At 40.8% G+C, this 14,296-nt stretch overlaps 1 protein-coding gene across 1 annotated transcript in view; it reads left to right on the forward strand.

Moving 5' to 3' along the window:
• The first annotated feature begins 6,857 nt into the window (after window positions 1–6,857).
• The window catches only part of Tnni3k (TNNI3 interacting kinase), a 287,127-nt gene continuing 279,688 nt past the window's right edge, over window positions 6,858–14,296 (forward strand). The window contains exons 1-2 of the mRNA XM_052178863.1: window positions 6,858–6,897; window positions 7,504–7,612. Of these exons, the coding sequence (XP_052034823.1) occupies window positions 6,858–6,897; window positions 7,504–7,612 (149 nt within the window). The remainder of the gene's footprint in view (window positions 6,898–7,503; window positions 7,613–14,296) is intronic.

Consider the following 14,296-nt stretch of genomic DNA (forward strand, 5'->3'; position numbering starts at 1 on the left):
TCCTCACACTACTGCTTAGCATAGGCTCCTGTTTATTTTGAAGATTAATCTACCACCTTGACAATGTTTACACATGAAGGCAACTATAGGTGCAGATACTCTAGAGAAAGGATAGCATTGACAAATAAGAGCCAGGTGGATTAGACTTGTTTATTTAGTTTATAATGAAATAAATCAAAGTGTATAAACTAGAATAAGTTTGGGTCTCTTAGGCAATGATCAATTTATGGAACTCACTAGGTATAACAGGTTGACCTTGAACTCACAGAGATCTGTCTGCCTCTGCTCCTCAGTGCTTGGTGGGGGCCACCACATCTAGTATCAATTTTACTTTCAAGGGACTGTTTCAATCAAAACTAACTCTTACAAATGCAATGCTTTCCAACTGGACAGCTTTACAAAATAAAGAGAAAGAAATGTCACTATAAACTATTAGAAGTTCTTGTTTCTTACCTTTGAGGCAACTGTTGTTTTACCTGCACCCAAATGAACACATCAAACACCTTGGTCCCTCTGACACGGGAAATAGATTAATAAGTGCTCACACAAGAAAGAATGATCTAGGTTTTTAACTCTAAATTAACTTATATTTTAAATGTGATGGGAAAAAATGTTCCAGTTACACCAGATTTGTTTCATAGAATACATGTTTTTATAATTTCTCTATTGAAACGATAAAGGTAAAAGAAGTGCCAAGGTTAATATTTGTCATTTCATCTTGAAAGCATCCTTTTAAATATGTATGAAGAAAGCAGTATAAAATATAAATAGCAGATGCATAAGAGGAGATCAGGATAAATAAATCATATGAACTCAAAATGAAGGAATTGGGGAAGAATGTAAATGGGCTCATAGGGGTGTTAGAGCTGGCTGCTCCGGTGCAGATCAATGAGGCGGGAGGCGGGGCCTTGGTGCCAGGAGCACATGAAGTTCAGTCAAAATAAGATGCTAACTAAACCTAGGTGGAATTTTACGGTCAACGAAGTGAGCACGAGAAGAAATGCTAGTAATCATACATTGCCTTGTGTTTCTGTGTGTTCTGAACTGTCCATTTCCACTCAAATGACCTCATTAGCGAAGTATGTCTTTATATCTTCCCGGTGAATTACATAAGGTGTGTGTGTGTGTGTGTGTGTGTGTGTGTGTGTGTGTGTATGGGTGTGCCTCCGTGTGAGTATGATTGTGTGTATATTTGTGTGTTTGTGTGTGAGTATGCCTATATAAGGGTGTATTTGTGTGTGAGCATATATGAATGTGCTTGTTTCTGAGTTGTATGTATGTGTGTATATATATGGGTGTGTGTGTGTGTCTGTATGTATAGATATGTGTGTGCATGTATGTGTATGGGTGTGTATATGTGTATGTATTTTTGTATATGGGTGTGTTTGTATATATGTGTATGTCCATATATGGGTGTGTTTATGTGTATGTATATGGATGTTCTTATGTTGAGTATGTATGTGTGTATGTATATGGGTATGTTTGTGTGTATGTGTATGGGTGTGTTTGTGTGTATATGCATATTTGTTCTTGTGTATGTATTTGTATATACATGTTTGTATATATATCTGTGTGTTTGTGTGTGTGTGCTTCTCTGTGTGTGCCGGGGCAGATCCTTGCCACTGTGCACATGGGGATATCAGAGGACAGTTCGTGTGAGGTGATTGTGGGTCCTGCCTCCCACCGTGTTGTTTCACATGGTGCTCTCAGGTCCTCAGACTTGACAGCAGGCATCTTAGCCCGCTGTGTTGTCTCACCTGCTCAGAAAGTCTAATTTTGGAAGCCAAGTTTATTTGTAACATTTTTCTTAATTTTTAAGATTGATAAATGTTTTTGTTATAGTGCTTTTGTTCTAAGGAAAATTGAGACATATGTATATGTCTCACTCTTTCCCATCATGATTTTCCTCATCATGAATTCCTGTCTTTGTAGTTCATTTGTGATTACTAAGAGGCCATTAGTCCATGAGTGTTTGTGTGTTATGATTAGCCAAAGTCCATACTTAGTGTGGCTGTTTCACACAGAATCAATGTGGTGCTGTGTGTATTTCCCACATTAGTGTCAAAAGGTGCTGTCCCTCCCTCAAGTGTTAAGCTATTTCAAGTTCCTGTCTTTTCTTCATCTTTTTTTTGTAAAAACTTGTTTATCTATCAATATGCCTTTTTCAGAATGTCAGGACCTTTGACTGCTGAACCTTGTAGCTGTATTCTTTCACTTAATACTATGCATGTAAATTTCCCCCAAAAACTAGGCATGATCTTCCAACCCTAACCATGAAACTGATCTGCAAAGGCAAAATCAGCCTTCCCTACTGGAGTTTCACTGGGTGCAAAAAAGACACTTCAGAGCATGTCCCATGCCTGTCAGTAGACAGCCAACACAAAATGAACTGAGTGGCATTTTTGCAGGCTTTCTGTCTCATAGTTCTTTGTTTGAACATGTTCTGTCTAAATGATCTTTCACTTGTATACTATGCTTTGTGATTTTGTGGTTTTAGGGTTTTTTCTGGTTCTTGTACTTTCTCTTTGGTGGTTTTTTGATTGTTTTATTTTTCTGCTTACCTGTATGTTTGAGAGAGAGAGGGGGGGAGGGAGGGAGGGAGGGAGGGAGGGAGGGAGGGAGGGAGGGAGGGAGGAGGCACTGTATAGGTGGAGAGGAGGGGGCAATCTATCTTAGAAGAATTCCTCGAGGGGAAACTGATCAAAATATTTTATATAAAAAAGTATTTTCAATTAAAACAAAGTTTCCCCATAAAGTTTGTAGCCTGAAAACTATGTTCTCTTATTGCTGTGACAAAATGCCTGGGAAAAGCAACTTAAGGGAGAGGGGTTTGTTCTGGTCCATGGTTTCAGGGGGTAATGTAGTCCACATGCGGGGAGGGTTCATGACTGACTATGTGATGGGGCAGCAGGTTGCCCTGCATATGTATTCAGGGAAAAGAAGGGATGGGGACCTGAGGCAGAAAGAGACAGACAGACAGACAGACAGACAGACACACAGACACACACACACACACACACACACAGAGAGAGAGAGAGAGAGAGAGAGAGAGACAGAGACAGAGACAGACAGAGACAGGGAGAGACAGTGTGCGAGAGACAGAGAGAAATAGAGAAACAGAGATAGGGACAGAGACAGAGAGACAGAGGCAGAGAGAGACAGAGAGAGAGTGCCTACTCTGTTTGCTTTGGGTGGTGCCAGGCTCATTCAGAGTGGGTCTTCCCTTCATACTTAAACCTATTTGGAAGCCCTATCGTGGACATGCCTGCTCCTCAGTGACTTAAATCATGTCAGATAAACAGAAAAAGCCAATAGTCCGTATTAAGATAGCACCTGTCTTTTACCATGTCCTGGTCTACCTGATAAATGTATTTACATGTTTATCCACTCATCCATGAAATACAAGTTGGGAGATATCTAAACTCTCGGCCACACAACCCATTTCTCTGCTTCCCAGGGTTTGTCACTGTGCATAGCGCTTACATCTGCTTCTGGGGACACTGGATATCGAAATGCAGGAGAGTGAAAATATATTCCTTCCTTTCTTCTGCATAAGAAACCAATTTGAAATAGACCAGGAATCTGAAAAGCATTCAATGTTCTAGAGGACATGTAGGACCCATTCTTCAGTACATTGTCTAGGCAAGGACTTTCTGAATCATACTCCAATACCTCAGCAAGCCACAGCAAGCAGTAGCATATGGGATTGCATGGATTTGCAAATGTTATGCCAAAATACATTTAACAGAATAAGAAGATAACTTCCAGAGTGGGAGAAAATCTTTACCAGCTATTCATCTGACAGGGTGCTATCCAAGTGTATAAAGAATTCAAAATGTTGGTCCCTAAACCCAAATAATTCAGTCAATAAAATGGGCAAAGAAAGTTTGAGCGAGTAGTTCTCAAAAGAGCTGGCCAATAAATAATATGGAGACTGTCCAACATCCTCAGCAATCAGAGAATGCAAATAAGACAAACACTCAGACTCCATTTCACACCAACCAGCACGGCGAGCATCAAAATGACACCAACAAGGGTTGGCTTCAAGGAAAGAGGAATACTTAGATGCTGTGGGTGAGGACCCATTCACCTACTATTACTAGATATTTACCTGAAAGAATCAAGTCAACAACAGATGACCTGCTCACCATTTTTCTGGTAGTACTATGTACAAGGGCCAAGCTACAGAACATGCCTATCTCTGCACGGCAGGTGTGTGAAGAGAGAAAATGCTATGTGTTTGAATGGTGGAGTTTTCCCAAGGATAAATAATGAAGTTGTGCCTTTTGCAGAAAAGTAGATTCACCTGGAGATAATCATATTAAAACATTAATTCAGTCTGAAAAAGAGGGTAATGGGGGGATGTGAATGTAACAAAAATGCATGACACATTTACCTAAAAATTCAAATTTTCATGCAACAAATGCTTACACATCCATCTTTATTGACTTTATAGTGACCCTTGCTCTTTTGTGCAATAAATATATATTACTAAAAATTAATAAAATAATAAAACAAAAAGAAAAAAGAACGAATATTTCTGTTAACTACTGGCATTATCATTTCCTGTGTACTAATGTAATAACTCCTAAATTGTAATACCAGTTATATACATGCATGCTATATCTCCATGGAGAATAATTCCTAAGACATAGTGTGTGGTTTAAGACAGAGAAATGCTGATGAAGTCAGTTTCCTGGGCTGATCAGCCCGAGAACACCTTGTCTGAGGGAAGCTAGGCTCTTAAAATGGAGAGAATTGGGATTTCAACATGCCTAGAACAAGCTGCATGGGGGGTGGGGGTAACACAGCACTGAGAGCAAGCTGGGAAAACTAATGGCTTTAAAAGAAGAAAAATGAAGAACTATAGACCAAAGTAACCAGAGGACTCTGCATTCCATAAACTCTACATGACAAGCCTGGACTGACAAGGAGAGAATTCTAATCGCCAAGGTTAGACACATGTGCAAAGCCAGGTACTGAGTCCAAGTGTATTTCATCAGCAGGACAGCCCTTCCCCCAGGACCTTTCCTTTAGCTTGCTGTAAATGAGGAAGGAGAATTCCTTAACTCACCCAAGCATTAGCTTATGAAGAGTTATTTGAATATTTTGCCATAATAAATATGAAACCGACACCTGTAACATTAAAGCTGAGTGTGATTTTCAAGACTGGAATTTACAGCTCTCATACCCAGTAAGATCACCTAGAAGAAATATATAGAAAATAACCTGTATACTTTCTATGTTATTTTCATTTATCTCCCATCCAACACTGGGTTCATTTATTTCAGTGCATGGAAAAAAAGCAATGGCATGAAGTAAATGGAAGGTGTGTGGAATAACTCAGGACATAGTACCTTTACTCTAACCCTAACCCTAAGCTTAACCCTAACCCTAACCCTAACCCTAACCCTAACCCTAACACTAACCCTAACCCTAATCCTAAACCCTAACCCTAACCCTAACCCTAACCCTAATCCTAACCCTAACCCTAACCCTAATCCTAAACCCTAACCCTAACCCTAACCCTAACCCTAATCCTAACCCTAACACTAATCCTAAACCCTAACCCTAACCCTAACCCTAACCCTAATCCTAACCCTAACCCCTAACCCTAACCCTAACCCTAACCCTAACCCTAACCCTAATCCTAAACCCTAACCATAACCCTAATCCTAACCCTAACCCTAACCCTAACCTTAACCCCTAACCCTAACCCTAACCCTTAACCCTAACCTTAAGCCTAACCCTAACCCTAATCCTAACTCTAACCCTAACCCTAACCCTAACCCTAACCCTAACCCTAACCCTAACCTAACCCTAACCTAACCCTAACCCTAACCCCTAACCCTAACCCCTAACCCTACCCCTAACACTAACACTAACACTAACACTAACACTAACACTAACACTAACACTAACACTAACACTAATAACAGCATTCTCAGACATCTATGTCAAATACTTCAGGATCGACTTTGGGCTCCACTCCCTGTTTGGAACAGACATAAAAAATCATAACTCTGTTTACTGCCCAGGAATGTGTAAGAAAACAATGTTGAAATGGCAAGCCCAAGAGGATATTTCCTGACCACCATTCTTCTATGGTAAATTGGTGTGTGTGTGTGTGCGTGTGTGTGTGTGCGTGTGTGTGTGTGTGTGTGTCTTTTTTCTTGTCTTTGACTCTTAGGCAGGAATAATCAACTGAAATGGTAATGTTTTGTGTGTGTGTGTGTGTGTGTGTGTGTGTGTCTTTTTTCTTGTCTTTGACTCTTAGGCAGGAATAATCAACTGAAATGGTAATGTTTTGTGTGTGTGTGTGTGTGTGTGTGTGAGAGAGAGAGAGAGAGAGAGAGAGAGAGAGAACCCCCAATCCCTGCAGATACACATGCAGGTCTCAACCCACTGCTGGTTGTTCACGTGAACAACCTCCACCCTAATCACTGTTTCCCAGGTGCCAAAGATGCTGAACACTGGCTGGCTGGATTGAGTCCCTTTCAGTGGAGCTCAGAATCACCGATCACTCTCTAGGTTCACTCACTGAGGAACTGGCTTACACGGAGGACATGTGTGGACAAACGGGCAATCGGCTGAAGGAATCCAATAGTGTCACTGAAATATTTGTTGCTTATGTTTCATGCAGCTCCCTTAAAACAAAGCCAGCCACTCCCCGATCAGTTCACCCCTTGCAGGCACACTCAGCTTTGCTCTCTGACATCCCGGCATGACATTCCATTCAGCACTTGGCTTATTTTTAGCCGGACTATCAACATATTTTTGACTGGTCTGTCGCAGCACTAGAACTTGGAATCTTACACCGTGAAGGGCAGCACAAGGGAAAGGCAGGCTTCTCCAAAATGGGGAATTACAAATCCAGACCGACACAGACTTGTTCTGGTAACTATTCTGACTTTCACCCTGTTCTGCTAACATTTCTCACTTTCTCACATGCATCACCACTCAACTCTACGAGAGAATGAGTGTTAAATCACTGGGCTGTGTGCTGATCTGAATGCAGAGAATATTAAGTGTTAAGTTTATTTGAACTTGCTCCTTCTCCCTGAAAGTGTTCTAAAGGAAAACAATGAATTTCTTGTAAAAGTATTAGTTTAGTTCTTTCATATAATATTATAGGAAGTTTGAAGAACTATTGAATATAGAAATTTTAGAATTATATCTTAATATCTAGTATTTAAAAGCTAAAAGACACTGTCTAGCAATGAGATTGCTGCAATTAAAATGCAATAAAATCAAATGAAATAAGTCAAATATACTTTTATGTAAATATATTGTACATTATCAAATGGGTTCTTAATTACTACAATCCCAAAGTGATTGCATTACAAACATAAACATCTGCATTAAACCCACAATCAGTCATTTAAATTAAGTATTGTAGAATTGAGAATAAAAAACAAGGTTTTGATTACTTGTAAGCTGTGATCTCTGTCTACATTTTGCAAAATGCAATTATGAATCAATCCCATTTGTTTTCATTTCCAGATGAATGGAAGAAGAAAGTTAGTGAATCTTATGCTATTATAATTGAAAGGCTGGAAGATGACCTGCAGATCAAAGAAAATGAATTTCAAGAGCTAAGACACATCTTTGGGTAAAGTCAAAGTTTTTACTTTTTTTTTTTTTTTAGAATATATGTCTCCATATTTTGTGTTTATGAATATCGTATGTGCAAGCCTTAGCTATGAATAGGCTAAGATAAGTCTTAGGTATAACCAGATTGAACTTTAGAATGCCAAGTTGTCTGTTCATAAGCATTCATGTGGCTCCCAAAACGGAAAGATCACACTTCCCTCACTAAACTATAACCAAGATTCTGTCCTCAAAAATGTTGAGGGAGAAGAGCTTGAGGGAGAGACCACTGAACCCACACTGTCACTGCTCCAAGTAACCTGCTCTGGAATTAATCACTAGACTCTTTAGTCTGTGGCCCTAACAAACAGATTGTTTATTTACCAAGTTTGCTGATTCTAGTACTAGCCCTGAGTCTCCTTGGAGGTCTGAGACAAGTTTTACCAAGGCCCTCAGTCTGTAGACATTCGAGGCCTTCTCCCAGGGGGACGGAATATAATCCTTTTGTTCAGGGACTGAGTATAATTCCCTTGCTCTGTAGACATTGGAGGCCATCTTGCAGTGGGACAGAACATCATTTTCCCTCACTCTTCTAATACGTGTGATATCAACTTCTGCTCCATTATACAAAGAAGAAAAAAATCCATCCTGGTCTGGGACAGCATCACAACCCTGTAAGGCACACATGTTCAGACAAGATGGAGCAGGAACCCAATTTGTACCAAAAACCTCCTAGAAAAATTGTATCTGATACTGAGAAACTAGATGTCCTTCAATGTAGCAAGCTCTCCAATTGTCTTAGGGTTACCAGTGCTATGATGAAACTTCACATCCAAGGCAACTTGGGGAGGAGAGGGCTTATTTCACTCATGGTTACATATCACATTTCACCACCAAAAGCAGTGAGGGCAGGAAATCAAGCAGGGTAGGAACTTGAAGGCAGGAGCTGGTGCAGAGGCCATGGAGGGGTGCTGGTAACTGGCTTACTACTCATAGCTTGCTGAGCCTGCTTTCTTATACAACCCAGGACCACCTTCTCAATGGTGGCACTACCCAAAATGACCTGACCCCACTATAATCTCTAATTAAGAAAAAATATCATACAACAGTAATTCTTAACCTGTGGGTTGCAATTTGTTTGGAAATGGAACTATTCTTTCACAGAGTCGATGTAAGACCATTGGAAAACACAGGTATTTACATTATGATTTTTAACAGTAGTCAAATTGCAGCTATGAAATAGCATGGACATTACTTTATGGTTGGAGTCACTACAACACGAGGAGCCGAATTAAAGGGACTCAGAATTAGGAAGGCTGAAAACCATTGCCTTACAGCTGAGGCATTTTCTCAGTTGAGGCTCCCTTGTCTCCAGTGACTCTAGCTTATATAAAGTTCACATAAAACCAGCCAGCACACCATCCAAGAAGTTAGACATGGGCCAGTGGTCCATGTCTGTTTCAGCTCTCATTCACATAGTGAATTCCTAACAAAAAACATCCTTGATTTTATATAGAAAAAAGGAGTTCAGTCATATCCAAATGCCACGTTCTTCAATATAAATTTCAGATATTGTAAGTGCACGAATGTACCATGGCTGGGAAACAGTCACTAATTGCCCTTAGTTCATTGGAACTTCACTAACAGAACTAAGAGGGCTTCTTGGGTCTTCATACACAGGCTGGGATGAGAAGCCACTGAGGCATCACTGGCCACACAGTACCACATTATGCTCGGGTGCTAGGAAGCATCTGAAATGCTCACACCATGGGACAGACAATTTGGAATTAGCACATTCACATCTATCTTTTATTTCATTAGAGAAGGAAAATGAGAGTATAACTTGATCATAAGTCATTCAACCCTTATGGATTCCATTATGTATACTAACTAAAACGAGATCAAATTGGCAGAATCTTTGAACTTTATCAACTCTAAAAAAAATCATTACATTTAGTTAAGAAACTGTTTTAATTATGACGAGGCTAGCCAGCAGAAACAATATTATCTTTTTAAGGATTGTATTTAACAAATGGACTTGAAGATTTTTCTCATTCTCTATCACTTACCAACTATTTTTTTTACCACTCCTGCTATAGATTCTTTAAATAAACAACAAATCCTTTCCCAACAAGTGCTACAGATGTGACCTTTTGACGAATTAGTACTGAACATGAGACTCAGAGATCAGTGTATTACCTCATATATTACATAATTTAATCTTCACCGTAGTTTCATGGTAGGTGTTATTAATTTTGGTGAATATTAACTGAGTAACTGGACATCATGACCCGTCAGATCCCACAGAGAGCAAATGCTGGATTGTGACTGCCAAGATCTGCCTGACTCGGACAGAGAAGCAGCCTCTGGTACTGCTAATTTCCAGTGTGGTTCAGGGAGGATCTCACATACATGAGTAACGTTGGCAGTATATAGACACTTCATGTTTGCTAACTTGGAGGGAAGAAAGGAAGCAAGATGATTTTCTAATGATTTAAAAACAAGGTTTAGGGGCAGCCAGTGCAATGGCTCAGCAAGTGAATGACCCTAAGCTTGAAGACCAGAGTTCAAGCCAAGACCCATATAATGGGAGGAGAAGACCAACTCCCAACGTTTTCTTTGACCTCCAGATGCACAATGTGGTGTGTGCACACCTACTTAAGCATGCCTACCCAACACACTACACACCACTGTACCCTACACAGTAAATAAATGTAATTTTTAAAAGTAAGATGTAGGTATTGATTACTCACTAAATTTGAAATGTATTTGAGATAAAACACATAATTAAAGGAATCTAGCAGAAATGGATAAAAGCCATGGGAAGTCTAGGAGAAATAAAGTGACTTAATTATTTACTTGAGCTGGACAAGGAATCATCTCAGCATAAGGGTTCTGGAACTATCTATGTGCAGTTTGCATGTTCTAGGTATGTTTCTTGATCTCACTGGGCCTCATTTGAAATGAGGTGAATGTAATTGCCTCACAGAATAGTCAGAAATCAATGCAAATTAAATACTAGATAGAGGATACAGTGCATCTTAGGTGTTGAACCATTGTGACTGATGTGTTAAATAAGAAATTGTGAAAGACAGGACTTCATTATGGAGTAGAAAAAACAAATTTGTAAATTCAGTAAAATTTAGAAGATTAGATAGCTAAAATAAAATGTTTTCATGAGAGACTATTTTCAAAATTTAAAATATAAAATGTTAAAACAACTCTTTTTCATTTTTAGTTATTTTACTCCTTTACATTCAAATGCTATCCCCCTTCCCAGGTTCCCCTCCACAAACCCACTCTCCCACCCCTCCCCCTGCCTCTATGAAGATGCTCCCCTACCTGCCCACCTACTTCTGCTTCACTGCCCTAGCGTTCCCCTATGCTGGGTCATTGAGCCCCCACAGGACCAAGGGTCTCCCCTTCCAGTGATGCCCGCTAAGGCCATCCTCTGCTACATATTCAGCTGGAGCCTTGGGTCCCCCATGCATACTCTTTGGTTGGTGGTTTAGTCCCTGGGAGCTTTGGAGGGGGGTCTGGTTGGTTGATATTGTTGTTCTTCCTATGGGGTTGCAAACCCTCTCAGCTCCTTGCCCTAACTTCCCCACTGGGGTCCCTGCACTCAGTCCCATGTTTGGCTGTATACATCTGCATCTGTATCGGTCAGGCTCTTGCAGAGCCTCTCAGGGGACAGCTATACCAGGCTCCTGTCAATAAGCACTATTTGGCATCAGCAATAGTGTCTTGGTTTGATATCTATAGATCAGATAGATCCCTAGGTGGGGCAGTCTTTAGATGACGTTTACTTCAGTCTCTTCTCCACTCTTTGTCCCTGCATTTCTTTTTGACAGGAGGAATTCCTGATTAATATTTTTGAGGTGGGTGGTGGCCCCATCTCTCAACTGGGGGCCATGCCTATCCACTACATATGGTCTCTACAGGTTCTCTCTCCCCTTTGTTGGGTATTTCAGATAATGTCCTCCCTGTTGGGTTCTGGGAATCTCTTGGGTCTCCGGCATCTGGGACTTTCTAGTGGCTTTCCCCAGTTTCCCCTCCCTGCTGCTACACACCTCCTTTCATATCCCTGACCCTCTGTACTTCTCCCCCATCTCCTCCTATATCTGAACTGCCCCCTTTTCCCTCTCCTTCCTCTCTCCCTCCCAGATCCTTCTCTCCCTCTACTTCCCAGAGATTATTCTGTTTCCCCTACTGAGCAGGACTGTAGCATCCACACTCTGCTGTGATCTTTCTTCTTGGGTTTCAAATGGTCTCTGAGTTGTATCATGGGTATTCTGAGCTTCTTTTTGGCTAATGTCCACTTATCAATGAGTACATACCATGTGTTTTCTTTTGTGACTGGGTTACCTCTCTCCGGATATTTTCAAGTTCCATCCATTTGCCTGCGAATTTCAGGAAGTCATTGTTTTTAATAGCTGAAAAACTTCCAATAATAAACTTTTAAATACAGTCTTTGAATATTATGACTACCAGAAGGCTCTTCTTTAGAACAGGGTGTCCTGATGGCTGAAGACATCTGTCTACAGGACAGGACAGTCCAAAGGAATAGGCATAAGGCTGCAGAAAAGATTGGAAAGGCAGTTTGTCTTGGGTAGCATTGAGCATCTGCTAACATTCTAGGTTCAATGGGTCCTCTCATCAGAGGATCCCAATCTGTAAGGATAACTTTCAAAATCTACACACAGTATTCAGATAACTCCAGTGTCCATGGAGTCAGGACAGCCACAGACAATGGAGAGTGAGCATGGCGCTGCTGACCCTGTCACTTCAGACAGCTCCATCTGCAAAGTCAATTGCTTTTCAAGGCTGAGTTCTGAGAACTTTCTTCTCTTTGGATTAAAATGATGGATGACAGGGAAGAGAAAGGAGGCTGTGCTGAGAATATAAATTGTTTTGACTGGTGGCTTATCCAACAACGTGTTCAGGGTTGTTGGAGAAATCAGATGCGCTATTATAGAAGATCACCTCTGAGAACCTCAGTGATGGATATACGTAGTGTCTTCATGCTTCAATCTTAATCAGAGTTTGTGTAACATGGAGTTACGCTGTGACAAACAGCTGTACCAGGTGCCTGGGAATGTGCTTTTCTCTAAGGATGTAGATCGCAGGAAGGGGGAGGTCTCCACCCACAGATGTGTAATTAGTTCAGTCATGGGCAGAGTTCTTTGTTCATTCAGTGCTCGTTCGTCTGTCTCCTGAAAGATTTGCTTATGACATCATCAGTAGGTGCTGGTCTTATTCATCTAGAGAATGTAAACTATACCACCCCATCCACTCACACACATAATATCTCTGGTTTTAACTAACATGTAGAAAAAACATAAGACTAAAGCTAATTCAGTTTGTGTCTGTTGTGATCGTTGCACAGCTCCAGAAAGACCACACCAGGCCAAACAGTTCCAGGTGAGGTTTATTGAGAGAGAGAAGGGCAAGACGGCAGTGAAAAGAAGGAAGAGAGAGAGAGAGAGAGAGAGAGAGAGAGAGAGAGAGAGAGAGAGAGAGAGAGAGAGAGAGATCAGAGGGGACTTTCTTTTATATAGAGATAGTGACTAAGCCACAGGTAAAGGTGGGGGGTGAGCCAAGTAGATTCTGGGAATATGATGACTGTTGCTTTGATAACAGGTGTGTGGGTCATGTTGTCGCCTATAGGTGATGTCACAGATTTCGGGGGTCCTGATACCAACAGTGTCTGTGGCAGTTACAGCCACTTACCAGTGAAACCCTGATGTGGGAGATGAAGGGGACATTCTCTCCTCTGATGTAAGCTCAAGTTCACTTATGGCTTTGGACATGTGTTAAAGTCATGAATAGGAGGCAAAAATGAGATGAAAACAGAAGCCAGACGGATGGGAAGGCAGAGTGGTGCATTTGTGTACAATGTATTTCCTGTCACCTCTAATCTCCACAGTTATCAGCTCAATACTGACTTCTTCACAATGGGCCAGACTTCCCTCTCGTCTATGTGATCACTAATTATGTATCTCCATCTTGTGTGGGTTTTTTTATATTTGTATTTATAAATAACACTAGTATGTTAGCTCTAAAATGATAAACAAACTGCCAAGTTAGTGCCCACCACATGCCAGTCATGCCACTAAGGTGCCTTTATCCTCATAGATTCCATCCTCTGGGGACCCTTGTGACTTTATTAAGGCCAGCAAAATAAGTGAACTTGCAAAGAGCTGACACTGAACATTTGGAAGTGCAATTCTAAGCAAAATTACTGTCTTAACTTAAAATAAGGATGCAATCTAGGATGCAATCTTTTTAAAAAGTTACATCCTAAATTTCAGCCACAGTTCTCATTTCCCATCAATGTCCAGTCAAATGTTTCTGTTTTGATAAAGGCAATTAAAATATTTAAGATCTTGAAGCAACCATTCCTCAGGAAAACCTGTTTTCTCCCCTGTCAACTCTTCTAAGGGAACTGCATGCATCACATTCCCTGACAACTGGGCATCAGTTGCATGTTCTTTTTCTTTTTTTAAATTAGATATTTTCTTTATTTACATTTCAAATGTTATTCCCTTTCCTTGTTTACCCTCCAAAAACCCCCTTCTTTCCTTCCTCCCCCTGCTCACCAACCCACTCCCACTTCCCTGACCTGGCATTCCCCTATACTGGAGCATCGAGCCTTCACAGGACCAAGGCCCTTTCCTCTTCACAGGACCAAGGCCCTTTCCTCTCA

The sequence above is a fragment of the Apodemus sylvaticus genome, chromosome 4 (assembly GCF_947179515.1).
Source record: "Apodemus sylvaticus chromosome 4, mApoSyl1.1, whole genome shotgun sequence".
Taxonomy (NCBI): Eukaryota; Metazoa; Chordata; class Mammalia; order Rodentia; family Muridae; genus Apodemus; species Apodemus sylvaticus.